Genomic DNA, 19,526 nt, shown 5'->3' with positions numbered 1-19,526 from the left:
TGAAACATGTTTGAGCCAGCCATGTTAAATATTTACTAGTCAAGTGTCCAGCCAAGAACTTTCCCAGACTCTTGTCCATTCAGTTTGTGATCGTGTGAGTCTATGTCTGTACATTTGACAAGGTGGCACCTCTGCTCCTGGTAACCTCCTAGAAACATCTCATGGCAGGATAATTTTGAAAAACAAAGTAATGATTTAGAAAACTGCTGATTTGTCAGAGTTGTGTTTGTGAGATGTGTGACAAAACTTGAGCAAAAGGGGTTACGTTTAGTGGCAGTGTATGACAAACACATACCACCCAGTAAATCATTTCACAGATTTCAACAGGAGTTAACCTGCATTCTTTATAGCTGTCTATGCTCTCAACATTACTGCTTATTGTTAACAAAACCCGTTTCACTTCAACTGCATTGTTTGAGGGTATGTCCATAGCGTTCTTCCCAGAAACATGTCTGCAGTAACGTGGCAGTAGTAACGTGACAGTGAAATCTTACCTCCACGAGCTGCCCTGTAAGCAAGAACCACAAGCTACTTCTAGAAGTAGATATCTGGGTGGGGTGTGTGGAGGTCAACTAAGAAAGCAAGCAGCAGCCTTTTGCATCACTGTTAAAAATCAACTTCTTTCTGATAACCAACTGTGATCTGCAAAATCCCAAAAGCAGGTCAGTAAGCCTTTACTTTTTCCATTTTCAATGGGTGCTCCTCCCACTGTCACGTACCTCCTTCTCCTCAACTTTTTTCTCCTTCCCCCTACCAAATTATGAAGAACACATCTCCCCTTGTTTTTTGGGTTTTTTTTTATTTGCCAACATGTAGGCTGAAATGTCTTAAACATGAATTTGAAGGTTTTACAGATCTTTAATGTAAAGAAAGAAAACATTAAATCCCAAAATGAGCTCTCCTCCCAAATATTTTAGCTAGCAATCTGTAAAACTAACTTTCAAATTCCAAAATTACTCCTTGATAAAAGGAAACCACCTACAGTCAATTCCTGAGAACTTAAACTCTCCAAAACATATCTTTTTCTTATAGCTAGAATTGTGAAGTCTTTCAGAAGGCACTGTATGACAGTGAAGAAACAAAAATCCATTCCTTTCACTGTAGGTCATCCTTTAAGGGCTATAAATAATGGAAAAACATATACAGCCTCTTAGTACTTAACTTGTTACCTAATTACTTTTATAAAAACTAGCTTATTAGGTTTCTATACAGTAACATGGGATTATTAGAAAACTTCTTCTGTAGACGTAGCTTTATGGAGGACAATCATCATTAGTTCCTACAGCCATCTGAAGCCAGTAGTCCAGATTTCTAAAAATGACAAAGTTGTACAAGTTCTCTCCTCCCTTGTGGAAACCATGTTCACTTTCTCTCCAGGAAACAGGACTGTCTGCAAAGCCATGCACAGTTAAGGTCAGCCAATACGCCAGTTTTGGTTCACCAAAATAGCAGCTGCAAGGAAGAAGACAAGGTAATTAATAATTATAATGGAATAGACAGCATGTTCAAGTATACAATATAAAGAAAAAAAGAAATCAAAGACACAGGCACTTTAGTGAAAATTTGTAATTAACAGTTAAAAAACCCCTGCTTTAGTAAATAATAAATAAATTAAAAAGAAAATATTCTATCAGAAGACATTAGGAAATGAAATAAGAGTGACTCTTGATTATTCCTACCATACTTTTAGACATGGCAAACCTGCAAGTTACAGCAATTAGAAAAAGTTCTAAAGTTGTAAAGTAGCTGTTCTGAATTTCCTACAGCACGCATTGTCTTTCAGAAAATAGAAGAGTTACTGAGAACAGTTGCTATCAGGGCAAAAAAAGACATAAGAGGAAGAAACACAGTCAGGCTATGCTTGACACAAATGCTTTTACCACCAGAAAGGAAATGGATTACAAGTAATCAAAGCCAGACATTATCCACTGCTCTTAAGCAGGGAATAAAAGCCAAGGAAATTTCTGTTCCAACCCTAACCTAAGGAGGCTTTCTGCATGAGATCTGAAAATTGCTCAAAGAGTAATGATCACATCCCAGATAAAGCAACAGCAATATTGTCATGAGTCAGTCCTACAACTGTTAGCCACCAGGCACTTCAAGAATTGTCTCACACATGGAGCAAGCAGCTTCCAGAATTTGCTATCGGTAGCACTAATATACAATACAGGCAGATACCACACTGATCCATGATACACTAGTATCATGTAGTTTGGTACTGAATTAGAACTGCAGCCACCCTGTTCATGTTACAACACTTGATTCAAAAAACTCACGGTAACTTAATTTATTGTAATGCTGTAATAACCTTGAAGTACCTTGTGATACTCTTTTTGGTATCATAAAGGGATTTCAATCATATTTTCCATCAGTAGAGAAAAATACTAAATTAGACATATTTCAGGGCATCTGATTTTCATAGACAGGGGGAATTTGAAAAACGTAGGCACTCAGTAGAGCCACTGTTTCTTAGAAAGATAAAAAAGCAAAGTCGTTACTAGAATACAGGGCAGGCATTTCAAATTTGAAGTATCCAAAATTGTTTATTGCTTTTTTTTATACCAATGTTAAGCTTACAGCTTGTTTCCCAATCAAAAAAAGTCTTCATTTTGTATTTACCTTCAACAGCACTACTGAAAAGAAGTATTGAAAAGTGATTTTGAAAATTAAAAAGTGTTAGAGTACAAGTGTTTTAGTAAGGTACTCCTGCCAGCCCTTACCACAGCTGCTCCAATAACTGAATTATCTTCTCAGGAATTATAAAGCCTGTGATTGTGCACAAAAAAGCTTTTTCCACCACTGTGTTAGGCTGAGGACAGCAATAGGTTGATAAGAAGCTAGACGATTTGTTGTCTCTGGAAAAACAAAGACAAAAACACACATCACTAAAATAAATATAATTTAAATCATCTACAGGAAGTCTTAGTAATCAAACTTGTACCAAAAAAGTAGTATCTATGTATATCATCTAAATTAATACCAAACCAGACCAAGCAATTAATACACAAGATGACATGGTGGCATGGGTTAACCCTGGTAAGCACCTAAGCACCACACAGCCGCTCACTCACTCCTTCCTAGTGGGATGTGGGAGAGAATTGGAAGAGTAAAAGTGAGAAAACGCATGGGTTGAGAGAAAGACAGTTTAACAGGTAAAGCAAAAAGTTGCGCATGAAAGCAAAGCCAACTAAGGAATTCATTTACTACTTCCCATCGGCAGGCAGATGTTTAGCCATCTCCAGGAAAGCAGGGCTTCATCATGTGTAACTGTGACTTGGGAAGACAAACACTGTAACTCCAAACGTTTCCCACCCTTCCTTCCCCCAGCTTTTATTGCTGAGCACGCTGCCATATGGTGTGGGATACCCTCTGGTCAGTTGGGGTCTGCTGCCGTGGCTGTGTCCCTGCCCAGCCTCTTGCCCACCCCCAGCCTACTCGCTGGCAGCACAGCGTGAGAAACAGAAAAGGCCTTGACACTGTGTTAAGCACTGCTCAGCAATAGCTAAAACATCCCCTTGTTATCAACGCTGTTTTCAGCACCAATCCAAAACACAGCACCACACCAGCTACTACAAAGAAAATTAACTCTATCCCAGCCAAGACCAGTACACATGGGTACCCCTATAAACACAGTAAGTTATTCAAGACTTACAACAAACACTTAAGTGCATAACAGACTTCCCGCTTAAAGAAAAGTGTCTTTCTTAATTCTCATTTAAGTCTTCCTTAAAATAAATTGTGGCTTTCCTTACTTAAAACATATTTAAAGATCAAACAAATTCAAATACTTACAAGCTAACTTGATTCAAGACAGCACCTAGCCATTCAAACAGTTCCTCTGTACTGCAGGACTCATCTGGCTTTCCTTGTAGTTCGTTACTTTGTAACACTGGACACTGCAAGTCCCTTAATGTGCTGAACGTGACTTTTGGCTTCAGGGCCTGTATTTGGTTTTTTGAAAAGTATGACATCAATGTTGATCCCTCTGCACCTTAACAACACAACACCACAAAGAGCTGTTATGAAACTACTAAACAAAAGGAGCACCGAATACATGAAACTTTTGTATATGTATACAAGAAAATGCAGTGTGTAAAACTGTTTACATGCTGTTACCTTTGGCAAAAGCCATAGAATCTTCAGCTTCCTTATTTTCTTGGAAATAAAAATTAGTACAAGATCCAGCAACTCAGTATAGCTCAGTAAGTTTACTATTTAACTAGCAAGCATAGATTGGTCAATAGAAAATTCAAGCAGAATTAACTGGGCAAGTAATAAAACGAACTCATTAGAAAGAGGAATTCAGAGTGTTCCTGAAAAGTAACGCAGGAACACACATTAACTGCTCCCCAAGACAAAGTGGTCTGCAAATGCACTCACACTGTAAGTATACCCATGCCTATATGCACGAGGCCAGATAATATTTTACCTTACTAGTGCCCATACATACATTCCCTTCGTACTCATGCACAGGTACTCGCTGCTATAGAAGGGCAATGCATGCCTTATACCTTTAAGTCATCTCTAGCTGAGCATCTCTAGAAATTTCTCAGGCATTGCAATTTGCGAGGGAGAATATATGTGGTAGATGTACACAAAGATAACACATCTCTAAGATCAGGTAAAGGGAACTAAGCTCAAATGAATTGAGGCAGTATTCCCTCCAAAACCACTGAGTGTCTAGAGGGATCCCAGCATCACTAGTTCACCAAGAACTGCCTCCTAGAGACAGTATGGCTTCTAGAATCATGAACAACTCCAATGGAATAAACTCCTGCAGATCTCAGGAATACTTTGCAAAAAGTTATAGCATCATTTAAATTCTCCTGGAACATGCTTTCACAACTGCAGAAAGTTTCCCTTTTCGTTGTCCTAAAAGGCACTCAGTCTTCTATCCAGCATGTCAGGTTAGTGGATCTCTTAGTTCTCTCAGCTGAGTACAAGAACAAGTAAGAATCTTTCTGAGAGGTCTTATCCCATCACTAAAGACCACATACTTGATTTCCTAGGTGTGATGGCAAACTTAAATTAGGAGCTATAAGGTTTTCGAGAAAAATTCTTGATTTACAGTAAACTGAGAAATCATCTTCAGATAAGGTATATTTGGAAGGTGATATTATCCCAGAAAAATACCAGAATCAGTCATCAAGACTAGAGACCCTCCTACCCACCTGGCTAAGGTGTCTGCCATCCCAGAACACGATTTTCCCTGAATAGTGGAAAGTGAGCACGTGACTACAGGTTTGAGAACAGATTTATCAATGATGTCAAGAGAAATTCTAGGATAGTCTGGGGGACAAGGCTTGAAGAAAGAAGGAAGGGGGAATGTAGAGAAATCAAACTATATCACAAATCTCACTTTACTAGGATCAGAGAAGAAAAAAAACAGTGATAAGTCTTCAAATGCAGTACGGCTGTAACAGTTAGATGTACCTTGATGGACTTGTGGGAAAGGCCATGTTTCTTCAACTCTAGTAAGTGATCCAAAACAACAGGTAAAATTCTAAAAAACCTAACCTAGACTAAAAACCTAACCTAAGCAAGCATATTGCAAATTAAAAGAAATTAAAAGATATTAACCAACTTCCTTTTTGAAGCAGTAAGATAATTGACATGGAATCAATTCTCCTAAGTTTGAAATTCCAGATAATGTATTCTATTTTCATAAAGTAACAATGGGTCTCTAGGAGACCAAGAAAAAATATCTTATTAATGAGAAGTCCAGAATAGCATTTAAGTACTGGAGGAAAGGCACGTAGGAACAGAATAAATTCAAGAACAGGATAGAGTTCACTGCAGAATACAATATCCAAGACTTGCTGTCAAAAATTATGGACTGCCTAAACTCCATCAGCCATATTTATCTCATCACAATCACATGGGGAAGTAGAAAAAGGAAGGCTAACCTGATCCTTTTTAGTCATCCTTCAAAAAAGGCTGTTCAAGTACCAAAGAGCACAGTGACAAAGACAGGCAGCCACTGAATTCTTGTTAATTTAGTATTTTTATATAGATATATTTAAGTCTGAAGTGTGCTAGAAAAGTTCATGTTCCTTCAGTCTGTACTTCCTATTGGCATTTGTTAGACTAACAGGTTCAAAGAATCTACAATATTGCCCTAGAATTCTTAGCCAAATATAAAAAAATATACATTTTAAATGTCCACTCCATATGGGAGCCTCAGCTATAGTCCTAACTTCAAGAAATCTCAGAGACTACAGTCAAGACTCCAACAGAACAATTCCTCTAGCTACAGCATAGCTTTCCACATCTCCAACAACCAGGTGTATTTTCAAAGTTTTTTGGAGGCCAGTGAACTTCAGCCAATAAACATTTAAAATTGTCATAGAAATTACAGCAAAAGAAAAGAGAAAAGGTTGTTTTGCCTTTGACATTAAAGACATGAGACACTCCATATCCCCTTTTTCTGTTCCTCTTTGTGCCAGAATCACTAAGTGGGAAAAACAGGTATGAAAACAAAAAATCCTGCTTTTGGAAAGTGACACAAATGTTTATAGGGTTGCGGCAGTGCTGGCCATAGCAAGAAACACCAGTTATCAGCAGGAAGGCTGAAAGCAGAATGTTCACAGAGGACACAGATTCTCTCAACAAAATACATCCCACTTTGCCCGTTCCAGCAGAATCTACATGATGCCTCATGTCTATTAATAAAAATCTATAAAAGTTTTATTTTTGTCAGTCTTTCATGTGTTATGAGCACAAGATTCCTGCACAGAAAGGCATTCAGATTTAACTCCATATTCAGGAAATGATTGACCTGACCCAGTTTTTGAATGTAAGAAAGTGAGGAAAAGGAATAGCATTCTTCCTGAATGCTGCTACACTGGCAGCAACAAACATAAGAAACATACTGGCCCTAGAGGCATTTTGCTCTCTGCCCAGGGTCAATAAATCCAAGCAGTCTGAGCCTGAAGATCCGCCACCGTAGTTGGATTTATGTCACCATTTATGGTAGCAACAGTCTTCACTGTGACTCTTTCCCGGAGACTACAAGGATGGGAATTGCAAGCCTTTAAACAATTTCTGTATGACAAACAAGGAAGGATCCTTGTCATATGATTAGTACTTAAAAAGGGGGAGGGGAAACACAAAGGACTAAAGTCAGACATCAGACACTGCTAAAGGAACTTGTAAGCAGCTTTAAATTCTCAAACCAGTAACTCCCCCTCAGACTTGGTCTTGAAGATCCAGGCAAGAGTAACAATGTAAAGAGCAGATGGGAAAGCATTCTCAGGGGCCTCTCTAACATCCCTTCTCACTAGCGTGGAGATTTCTTCATGGCTCAAAGCAGAACCACACTAAAAGCTACACAGCTATGATGAAGAAAAACATTTTCTTGCAGTAGACTCCTGCAGCTTTTGTCAATTCTATGCAAATGCTACATAACCCTAGATACAGCCTGTTCTGAGGTAAAACAAGCAACTGAGGACTTTGGAAAATGACCCTCAGAGGAAGAACAACACTTAAATCCCAGAAGAAAAATTCATGTAATCAGAAAACAGTAGGTAAACGAATTCTAGAAGAAAGGTGCTTTGAGACAATACAATTTCTTATAACAATCACCTCTCATTCTGCTCCAATCCCACACAAATGCTTGAGAATAAAATAAAATAGCAGACTGCGTGTGTATCAGTGCACACAGCACATGACAGAAATAGGGACTCTGTACATGCCCTGTAACTACTGATGAAATGAGAAGTTCCCCATCTCAAATACTACACTAAATATGTAACTTATGTATATTAATAACTAAAAAAAAAAAGTGTATTAATAACAGAATCACAGAATCACAGAATGATCACAGAATCACAGAATCATATAGGTTGGAAAAGACCTTTAAGATCATCAAGTCCAACCATAAACCTAACACTGCCAAAAACCACCACTACACCATGTCTCTAAGTACCTCATCCAAACGTCCTTTAAATACCTCCAGGGATGGCGACTCAACCACTTCCCTGGGCAGTCTGTTCCAATGCTTGATAACCCTCTCGGTGAAGAAAAATTTCCTAATATCCAGTCTAAACCTCCCCTGGCGCAACTTGAGGCCATTTCCTCTTGTCCTATCACTTGTTACCTGGGAGAAGAGACCGACCCCCACCTCTCTACAACCTCCTTTCAGGTAGTTGTAGAGAGCGATGAGGTCTCCCCTCAGCCTCCTTTTCTCCAGGCTAAACAGTCCCAGCTCCCTCAGCCGCTCCTCATAAGACTTCTGCTCCAGACCCTTCACCAGCTTCGTTGCCCTTCTCTGTAGACGCTCCAGTACCTCAATATCCCTCTTGTAGTGGGGGGCCCAAAACTGAACACAGTATTCGAGGTGCGGCCTCACCAGTGCCGAGTACAGGGGCACAATCACTTCCCTAGTCCTGCTGGCCACGCTATTTTTGATACAAGCCAGGATGCCATTGGCCTTCTTGGCCGCCTGGGCACACTGCTGGCTCATATTCAGGTGGCTGTCAACCAACACCCCCAGGTCCTTTTCTGCCAGGCAGCTTTCCAGCCACTCTTCCCCAAGCCTGTAGCGTTGCATGGGGTTGCTGTGGCCCAAGTGCAGGACCTTGCACTTGGCCTTGTTAAACCTCATACAATTCACCCCAGCCCATCAATCCAGCCTGTCCAGGTCCCTCTGCAGAGCCTGCCTACCCTCCAGCAGATCAACACTCCCACACAACTTGGTGTCATCTGCAAACTTACTGAGAGTACACTCGATCCCTTCATCCAGATCATTGATAAAGATGTTAAACAGAACTGGCCCCAACACCAAGCCCTGGGGAACACCACTTGTGACCGGCCGCCAACCGGAGTAAACTCCATTCACCACCACTCCTTGGGCCCGGCCGTCCAGCCAGTTCTTTACCCAGTGAAGAGTACACCCGTCCAAGCCATGAGCAGCCAGTTTCTCCAGGAGAATGCTGTGGGAAACCATGTCAAAGGCTTTACTGAAGTCTAGATAGACAACATCCACAGCCTTTCCCTCATCCACTAGGCGGGTCACCTTGTCATAGAAGGAGATCAGGTTGGTCAAGCAGGACCTGCCTTTCCTGAACCCATGCTGGCTGGGCTTGATCCCTTGGTTATTCTCTACATGCCGTGTGATAGCACTCAGGATGATCTGCTCCATCAGCTTCCCCGGCACCGAGGTCAGGCTAACAGGCCTGTAGTTCCCCGGGTCCTCCTTCCGGCCCTTCTTGAAGATGGGTGTCACATTAGCTAATCTCCAGTCAGCAGGGACTTCCCCAGTTAGCCAGGACTGCTGGTAAATGATGGAAAGGGGCTTGGTGAGCACATCTGCCAGTTCCTTCAGTACTCTCGGGTGGATCTCATCAGGCCCCATAGACTTGTGAGTGTCTAAGTGGTGCAGCAGGTCACTCACCATTTCCCCTTGGATTATGGGGGCTCCAGTCTGGTCCCCATCCCTATCTTCCAACTCCAGGGGCTGGGTACCCATAGAACATTCGGCCCTGCTAATAAAGACTGAGGCAAAGAAGGCATTAAGTACCTCAGCCTTTTCCTCATCCTTGGTCACTGTGTTTCCTCCCCCATCTACTAGGGGCTGGAGATTCTCCTTACCTCTCCTTTTGCTGCTAATGTATTTGAAGAAGTGTTTTTTGTTGTCTTTTATAGCAGCAGCCAGACTGAGCTCTAACTCAGCTTTGGCCCTTCTAGTTTTCTCCCTGCACAGCCTCGCTACACCTTTGTAGTCCTCCTGAGTTGCCCACCCCTTCTTCCAGAGGTCATAGACTCTCCTCTTTCTCCTCAGTTCGAGCCAGAGCTCTCTAGTCACCCAGGCCGGTCTTCTTCCCCGCCGGCTCGTCTTTCGGCACCTGGGGACAGCCCACTCTTGTGCCTTTAGGACTTCCTCCTTAAAGAATGTCCAGCCTTCCTGGACCCCTTTGCCCATAAGAGCTGCCTCCCAGGGGACTCTCTTGACCAGTCTCCTAAACAGGCTGAAGTCCGCCCTCCGGAAGTCTAAGGTGGCAGTTTTGCCGACCCCCCTCGCCGCTTCTCCACGTATCAAAAACTCTATCATTTCATGATCGCTCTGCCCAAGACAGCCTCCAACCATCACATCGCTCACAAGTCCATCTCTGTTGGTGAACAAGAGGTCCAGCGGTGCACCTTCCCTCGTTGGCTCACTCACCAGCTGCGTCAGGAAGTTATCTGCCACACGCTCCTGGAACCTCCTGGACTGTTTCCTCTCTGCTGTATTGTATTTCCAGCAGACATCCGGCAGGTTGAAGTCCCCCACAAGAACAAGGGCTAGCGATCGTGAGGCTTCTCCCAGCTGCTTATAGAATAGTTCATCTGTCTCCTCATCCTGGTTGGGGGGTCTGTAACAGACTCCCACCACAATATCTGCCTTGTTGGCCTTCCCCCTGATTCTGACCCATAGACACTCCACCCTATCATCACCATCATCGAGCTCTAAACTATCCAGACTCTCCCTGACGTATAGGGCTACCCCACCACCTCTCCTGCCTCGCCTATCCCTCCTGAAGAGTTTATAGCCATCCATCGCCGCACTCCAGTTGTGCGAGTCACCCCACCACGTTTCCGTGATGGCCACCATATCATAGTTTTCCTGATGTACAATGGCTTCCAACTCCTCCTGCTTGTTACCCATGCTGCGTGCATTGGTGTAGAGGCACTTCAGCTGGGCTGTCATCCGTGCCTCCTTCACAGAAGAACACCCCTTGCGTGCTTTGAGGCATTTCACTGGTGTTTCCCTCTTGGCTCCCGTTGCCTCAGTATCCCCTGGCTCAACTCCGCTCGACTTCGGCTGTGCCCAAGCGTACCCCACGCATCTCGAGGACTCAGGCCAACTGTCCTCGCTGTCAGCCGCTCCCTCCAACCACGGCACGTCGCCCCTCAGCTTCTCTCGGGCAAGCCTGATATTATCCCCCTCCCCCTTCGAGTCTAGTTTAAAGCTCTGTCAATGAGCCCTGCAAGTTCCTGAGCAAAGATTCTCTTTCCCCTTTGAGAAAGATGAATCCCATCAGATGCCAGCAAACCCGGTGCGGCGTAGGCCATCCCGTTGTCAAAAAAACCAAATCCGTGGTGATGACACCAGCCACGGAGCCATGCATTAATAGATTGGGCATCTCTGTTCCTTCTGGTGTCACTGCCCACCACTGGAAGGAGAGAGGAGAAAATAACCTGCGCTCCTGAGTTTCTTACTAGCCGTCCCAAGGCCCTCAAGTCTCTTTTGATCACCCTAGGACTTCGCGTTGCAGCCTCATCGCCCCCCACATGGAAGAGCAGTAGGGGGTAATAGTCCGAGGGCCGTACCAGACTAGGGAGTACCCTCGTGACATCCTTCATGCGGGCTCCAGGTTATCATAACGGTTATGTATGTCACAGATTTATAAAGAAAAGGCAGCACTATTAAAAAGGTAAAGTTACTCCAGAAATCCTGGGCAACATAGACACAAGGGAATGAAGCAACTAATGTACCTCCTATGAATCACTGTTGTGTTCCTGAACTGAAATGTTCTGCTGTGCAGAAAGTAACACATACACACACACCCCAAACAAATAAAACAAAACAAACAAAAAAATCCACCCAAACACATTTTAGTCTAACTTTTCCCTCCACTAAATATGCATTTGGACAATCACTAGAAAAGAACAGTAAATTAAAAATATTTGGACTTCATGTCAGTTACATTTTAGTTATACATTTAGTTCTTATTACCTGTATTATACCAAGCCAGTAGGAAGTCAAATTCTAAAGGTTTCTTTTCTTTCAAGGCCCAAAGCACTCTGTTATGTTTCTTGCTATCAGGGTGAAAGCCAGAATCAGTCAAGTCAATAGTTATAACTGCAAAAATGTACAAAAGCAATAGTTACTCAATTGAAATAGATTTTAATATTAAATTCATTAAGAACTAAAAGAACACAAAGAAACCAAAGAACATTAAACCTCCTTTTCACATATACAGCACTTTTATAAAGTATTTGATTATGCAAATATGACTCCCCATTATGTAAAGAAATATTCACCTCCCGCTGTCCTTATTTTGATATAATCTGGAACTGCCTTCTAGTGACTGGAAGGACAGATTCCTTCTGTAATGGCAGTGACAGAAGTCCCAAAACAGTGCCTTAAAAATATCTTGGTAATTAGGGAAGCTATTAGCACTAAAAAAGCTAGAGTTTCTAACAAAGGCCACGTATATGGCAATGACACTTTTTCAACTGTTTTTTTCTAGATGAGTTGGTCTGAGGCTAAAAGTTACATTTATTTTTCAGATAGAAATTGCATCACGCATTTTACTTGACAAACTGAATAGTAAAGTGACGTCCCATTTTGCCAAAATTCTTATTATAGATAACAAGTTTCCCCTTCTAAAGTTTTTATGTAACTACCTATCAACTACTGCAGGTTCTAATACATTTGAGATGGCATAATGTTCATTTTTTTAATTATTAAAAAAAAAAATTAACAAAAATCACACTCAGTATGTCTCCTCTGCAGCTGTTAAAAATTACAATGTTTTCCAAGTGCTTGGTAGATGGAAACTACCATTTTAAATGTGTCAAACATAATACAATTCTCCCTTTCAAGCAAGCAGTCTTGGGTGAGGCTCTTCACCGATTTTTTTTTTTTTTTAATAGCGTGCAAATTTTAAGCTCTACTTTAATTAGTTTAGTATTTTCCTATTTAAATCAGAAGGCATAGATACTGTGCACAGTATACAAAAATTCTTGAGTCCTACATCACTCTAGTATAAACAACACCATGAAAACCCAATAAATTAAAAATTGTACAGAATACCCAAAAGATCACACATTTGTTTCCTTGTAACTTCTTTATTATTTGGAAAAAGTATTTTTTTTTCTTCATACAGTCCTTGTATCTGCATCTGGAAAAACACGACCTAGACAGCAACCAATTTTAAGGAAAGGGAAGTTTCAGCATTGCTGGTTTAACATCCTAACAAGGTGCTTCACAGATAGATCTGAAATAAACACAGTTAATATAAAAAATACTTACTATATCTCATTACTTTTTTGCCAGAATACTGAGAAGGGCGACCTTGCAGTCCAAGTTCCTCATAAGTATCCTTATCCACTGATAGAATTAGCTTTCCTACAAACAAAACAAACTTTAATACAACTAATCTTCTGCTTAGTTCCCTTCGAAGTCTTCTGAGAACCATATACCTTATGCAACGTTAGCTTTGGATCAATGGTATTACTCATGTAATCCAGACTCCTTAGTTCCAGTTAAATGGATTAACCCTTAAAAAAAAAAGTTATAACTCAATTACTCTGTTTTATCAAAGAGGTCTTATGAACCAGAATGAGAAAAGTGTAATATTCCTGAGATAGTCATAACTTTTTTACAGTGCTACCTCACTTCATTGCCTCAATCTTTCTTCCGCTTATCCCCTAGCATTTGCTGTGTCATTGGTTGAACACTACATTACACTAGGGCCTGACTTAGTAAGAAGTCACGCATGCACTGCTCAACTAAACATACAAAAGCAGTTCCTTCAGCTCCAGCGGGACTACTCACATTGAGTAAACTATGCTTATTAGTGATTAGCAGATATGCAATGGAACAACTCCACTTCCATGTTTATAAACCAAATCTGGAAGCTACTGCTTGGTACAGAATTTCACACAACAGATCTCTACTACAGTCTTTGATTCTACTGTACAAGTAACAGTATAATATAGAATACAAACAAATAAGGCTGCTGCTGAAGATTTCAGATAGTGATATCACCAGGAACTGTGTAACCCTGTCTCTGCATTAATTGTGCACAGCTTGTAATAACTGTATCGTACAAACTCAATCACTATCAAGTATCCATTTTGCTAGGACTGTGCTAACAGAGCACATGAAAGAACTCCTCCTCTGAAGAACCTGAAGTTGCTTATACACTGATGGGCACCTGTCATATTACAGCATCTTAGGCTAGAGGGCTGAGAGACCAATTTGTGTTTCTATTATATCTAATATATTGTTAAACAGAAATAAGATATATTTGAAGCCCAAAATAGCTTCGTTATTTTCTCTGCATGTAAAATCCCACCTGAGATGGAACATTTTGTTATAAAACTGCGATGGAACTGCAACAGAGTATTTTAACGTGTCACATAATTCTCAAAGAATAAACACAGAATATTTAAAAAGTGTTCCTCAACAGTGCTGATAATTTTCTTTTCTGGTACAAATTCTGTCTCTAAGACCAGAAGGAAACAAGAAGTTGGAACGCAATGTTTTCACAAAAATAATCCTCTGTAGCAATAGCAACTATGGTTGAAGCATTGACAAATCTGATACTATACATAAGTGAAGCTGATTTTTTTTTTTTAATTTCCTTTAGATGAAATAAATACTTTAACAGCATGAGTGAAAAAAATAACTTAAACCAAGTATTTTTCTGATTCAAACATATTTCTAATAAAGTTGGCAAGTACAGTAAGCATTGACTTTTCCAGTTTACATCATTCCAAATGAAAACAAAACAAGACCATAATCAATACATATGTATTACTAAACCCAAAACAAAACATACCATTTGGTAGCAGAGCTGCAGTATTATCTTGATCAATTTTTGTGTTATAGGTAAGTGCGTAGCATGAACCTTTAATAGTAAAGCAGAAAACCATGAGATTACACAGTCTCTAAAGACAGACATGACAATATGAAAGATTCACCTCAAGATAATCAAACATGCCAAATACCATTTGAATCACTCTAAGCCCTTGTGTTTTCATCAACTTTCTTCCACCTTCTCAAGCAAAATAGCATATTGTTATTATTTTTATAAACCGTGGATGGCACTATTTTAAAGTATCTGTAATACAGATAACATTAACAATATGCCCCAATATGAAAACACTTTCCTTCTACCTGCGACGTTCCCCACTCAGCAAATGGAAAACCCCGTTTTTTTCCAGATGCATTTCTATTATTAGTTCACATGAAGACAAGGTGGAAGATGCTCACATTACTAAATATATTTAGTAGCATTAAGTGCTACAACCAATTTTGTTCTTAAAAATACAAGAGTCAGATCCTGTAAACTTGGTGTACATTGTACTGCTTCCATAAAACTACTAGCATAAAAGCCATTAATGAGATGAAAGGAAATACGAAAAAGAGCCCCACATTTAGAAAGTAATGGATCTCATTCTCCCATTTCACCCGCATGTTCTCTCTTCTCCTCTCTTTTCCCTTTAAAGCTTTTTTCCCTCCCTGGCAATCATCTGAAGGATACAACATTTATCATGACCCAAATGAGCAGGGCCTGCTTGATGAAAACAGCATGCTCTGACCACACAATAGTAAGTTGGCTGGGCAGAGGCTGCATCTTTCTTCACATCCTCTTTGCTCTTACTGTGCAAGGACGAGATGCTGCAGCTCCGTTAGCAAAAAAAAAAAAAAAAAAAAAAAAAAAATCACCACCCCCCACAAACCATGTATTTTTTCCTCTTTTTCTCTTGCCTACTGCGGAACACAGCTAACACAGCTCTGTTGAAATATGAAAGAATCAGAAAGGGAGAAGGGAGCTCATTTCTGCACGAATCTGCATAAAGATGAGATGCAGAAGATAAACAGATGTGAGGATACATGGAAGCCCTCTTGACAGCTGGCTCGCAGAATTAAGATGGAATAGGAGAAACAAAGAGGGAACAGTCATAGAAGTTTTGGACAGATTGGGTGTAAACATTGACACACCACAAAGCAGAAGAAAAAGCAGATAAAGAAATACAGAATTTCTTAGTAGTTTTTCTTCCCTTCCTTTAAAATACTTTTCAGAATAAATAAAAATAAATAGATTTTACTGTCTAACGAAAAATATACACTATTACTGCACCTGTCATGTTCTGATTACCTCCTTACCTTTTTTCACAAAAGCATCAATGAATTCGTGAGCAACCAGTTCATGAACAGATAGATTTCTCACCAAGTAGTACTCTCCAACATCTGCAATAGTACTTTTCAGCACTTCAGGTAGTATGCCACATTCAGGGATCAAAAAAGACACCTATTAGGAACATATTTGTAATGTAAATCATATTCTAAAATCTGTTCTGGAAGAAAACCAGAAACAAAAAAAGAAAAATTCTTCTTTTCAAAGAGATCAGTATGTTACACCAAAATGACATGAAGAAAAAATCATTTCAAGCTATTGTCTTCAACATGTATCAATTTGCAAAAACTCTCCAAGTACAGCAAAGATGTTACTTGGTTTTTGCATTTTACATGCTCTGCAGTGGCATTTGAGCTGCCACATAAAGGCGTGATTTTACACAGCATGACTTAACTAACGATCTTGCTTCACATCATTATAAATTTAGCTGGAAGTCGCAGTGGAACATTTCCTTCAGCCCTTGCTCCAGGAAGCAGTCACAACTAAGCACCAAGTTTTGCGGGAGTGTTGATCTGCTTGAGGGTAGGAAGGCTCTACAGAGGGACCTGGACAGGCTGGATCGATGGGCCGAGGTCAACTGTATGGGGTTCAACAAGGCCAAGTGCAAGGTCCTGCACTTGGGCCACAACAACCCCATGCAATGCTACAGGCTTGGGGAAGAGTGGCTGGAAAGCTGCCTGGCAGAGAAGGACCTGGGGGTGTTGGTTGACAGCCACCTGAATATGAGCCAGCAGTGTGCCCAGGTGGCCAAGAACCCCTATGGGATCCTGGCTTGTATCAAAAATAGCGTGGCCAGCAGGACTAGGGAAGTGATCATGCCCCTGTACTCAGCACTGGTGAGGCTGCACCTCGAATCCTGTGTTCAGTTTTGGGCCCCTCACTACAAGAGAGACATTGAGGTGCTGGAGCGTGTCCAGAGAAGGGCAACGAAGCTGGTGAAGGGCCTAGAGCAGAAGTCTTATGAGGAGCGGCTGAGGGGACTGGGGTGGTTTAGCCTGGAGAAAAGGAGGCTGAGGGGAGACCTTATTGCTCTCTACAACTACCTGACAGGAGGTTGTAGAGAGGTGGGGGTCAGTCTCTTCTCCCAGGTAACAAGTGACAGGACAAGAGGAAATGGCCTCAAGTTGCGCCAGGGGAGGTTTAGGCTGGATATTAGGAAATTTTACTTCACTGAAAGGGTTGTCAAGCATTGGAACAGGCTGCCCAGGGAAGTGGTTGAGTCACCATCTCCGGAGGTATTTAAAAGACGTTTGGATGAGGTGCTTAGGGACATGGTTTAGTGGTGGTCTTGGTAGTGTTAGGTTTACAGTTGGACTTGATGATCTTAAAGGTCTTTTCCAACCTATACGATTCTGTGATTCTGTAACTAAGAATGCAGGCTAAGCATTTATGTAATCTCAGTGGACATGTGAAGACCAAAGTAGAATTTAAACTAGTTTTTGAATCAATACATTCTACTCTGTAGAATATTTTGGAGGTCAGGAGAGTGAACAGACCATCAGAACAAAACTTGGAAGATGGGCGTACGATCTTCAGAAAAGCCATAAGGTATGTGTTAAGGCTACAACTTCTGTAGCAGGTTTCTAATTTAATGTAGGAAACTGATTTTCAAAAGGGATGAGCACCTAGCTTTTCTTACTAAACTCAGGATTCAGTCTTTTGGTCCAATTGCCTACCTTTAATTTCCCTGGTGCTTAAAGCCTTTCCTGTGTGTGTTTCATAGATCAAGAGAACTCTTAAGTCTGGGAGACCAGGGCAAACGACATTATTACATGGGCAAGTACCAAGCTTCCCAATAACCATGCACAAGCAGCATAAAGGTTCATCCCTCTGCTCCTTCCCACTCCACCCCTCAAAAAAACCCCTTTTTCTGAAACAAAAGGAGCTCACAGAACAGGTACATATCTCCCTTTGTGCACACACACAAGATAAGTAACCACTGACAGATGGGCTGCCTGCCACACGAATAGAAAGCCTTCTAGATAGCTGCTAAAAATTACAAAGGAAATAGCAAGAGGGTCTGACCGATACTTGCAACGGGCAAAGAACGGAGAGCAAGCTGGCAAAAGCTGGCCTTCACAACGTTAAGTTGTCCAAACCAATGAAGCAGTTGTCGATGATGGCACATTTGGCAGAAGGAGGGACAACATGAAAGAGAGGACTTTCAGGGTGCACCTGCGGCCAGGCTTCAGCTGAAACCTCCCTCACTGCTGAGGGACTCCCTCAGTCCCTCGCTGCTTGAACCAGGAATTTGTGGGTGCCACTCCCTGTGTTACTTGCCAGGTAGCACTGACAGAACGTTGTCACCTCTTCCCGGTACGGGGTCACCTCTCTTCTCTTCTAGTTCATGTCCGCACAGTCTTTCAGTCTTTGAGGTCCTGCATGCTGGCATGCTGCACAAGACCGCCAAGCCAACGGGGACTAATTTTTCTCCCTCCCCCCCCCCCCCCCAAGAGGCGTGCAGGCCACCTTTGACAAGGATGGAGAAACCTTCCAGAAAACACCCCGGCGCGAGGTGGAGCACCAGCAAAACGCCCTTTTAATGGCTGACAGGCAGCGCCACCGGGACCCGTGGCCTCAGCGGGGAGGCGCACAAACCTCTGGCTGCTCTTTTTCCCCCGCGGGGCCACGCACCGCCCCAGGCGAGCCGGCTGCGCCCCGCCGAGCCGGCGGCCAGCGACCGCCTCCGCAGGAGCTCCCTCCTCGCGCCCACCAACGGCAACGTCCGTTAACCAACCGCCTCCCCCCCGCCTCCGGCTCGGCACACGGCACTCACGCGGCAGTTGTAGGCGTGGTCCCGCACGTGCGCCGCGTGCCGCGAGCGCGCGTGCCGCGCGTGGCCCTTCTCGCAGACCAGCAGGTGCCGCGGCGCCTGGCGGAGCCGCCGCAGCGCCGGCACCGGCACCGACATCCTCCGCCGGCTCCGCGCGCCGCGGGGAGCGCCGCCAATGCGGGCAGCGGCCCCGATGACGTCACCCGCCGCCCGGGAGGGAGCGGCTATACGTGAACGGCCAGAGAGAGGGAGGAGGGGCGGGGAAGAAGCTGTGCGCTGAGCTCACTTCCGCCTGCTTCCACAGCGCAGCTGCTTCCGGTGTAGCGCCGACTGAGCGCGGCGGGAGGTGTGCGCATGCGCCGCAGCAGGGCGCGAAGCGCGGCCTCCGGGTGGGGGGGCGGTAGCCATCGCGCGCCTCGCCCATGTCCTCGCCCATCTCCTCGGCCAATAGCCCTGCGCACTCGGTGCTTTTGGTCCTCGCAGGGTCAGAGCAACGCCGGCGTGAGTCAGGCAGCAAAACCCACATGGGTTTTGTGGTGCAGCAGCTGTAGTTCACAGCATTTAAAGCATGTGCGTGCTTCATGAGTCACTCTGCAAGCGGGAGCCGGGCCCCGCAGGTATTGAGGGGAAGCGTTGTAGGCCCACAGGGCACATTTCCTGACAGGGAAGGGTTTTAGGGGAGATGGATGCTTGGAGGGTTAAAACAGGTAGAAGTGTGTCCTGGGGTGGCAGATGCCACTGGGCTGCCTTCAAGATGTCGAGCAACCACCTTCCTTCTACCCTACAGCAAATATAAGACACCCCAGGAGCTGCACAGGTGTGTGAGCCCTGTGCGACAG

General features: G+C 42.9%; 1 protein-coding gene across 1 annotated transcript; it reads right to left on the bottom strand.

The window, feature by feature from the left end:
• Nucleotides 1-774: 774 nt before the first annotated feature.
• On the bottom strand, nt 775-18,937 carry RPP40 (ribonuclease P/MRP subunit p40). Its single transcript, XM_075493902.1, has 8 exons — nt 18,691-18,937; nt 15,884-16,028; nt 14,553-14,621; nt 13,019-13,114; nt 11,717-11,842; nt 3,793-3,991; nt 2,721-2,855; nt 775-1,452 (listed from the first exon to the last, which is right to left on the bottom strand). The coding sequence occupies exons 1-8, from the start codon at nt 18,823-18,825 to the stop codon at nt 1,254-1,256; spliced, it is 1,104 nt and encodes a 367-aa protein (XP_075350017.1). The 5' UTR covers nt 18,826-18,937; the 3' UTR covers nt 775-1,253.
• Between the last annotated feature and the right edge of the window lie 589 nt (nt 18,938-19,526).

This window comes from Mycteria americana, chromosome 2 (genome assembly GCF_035582795.1).
Source record: "Mycteria americana isolate JAX WOST 10 ecotype Jacksonville Zoo and Gardens chromosome 2, USCA_MyAme_1.0, whole genome shotgun sequence".
NCBI classification, from domain to species: domain Eukaryota; kingdom Metazoa; phylum Chordata; class Aves; order Ciconiiformes; family Ciconiidae; genus Mycteria; species Mycteria americana.
The sequence above is the reverse complement of the archived record's forward strand: the minus strand, read 5'-3'. Positions and strand labels throughout refer to the sequence as shown.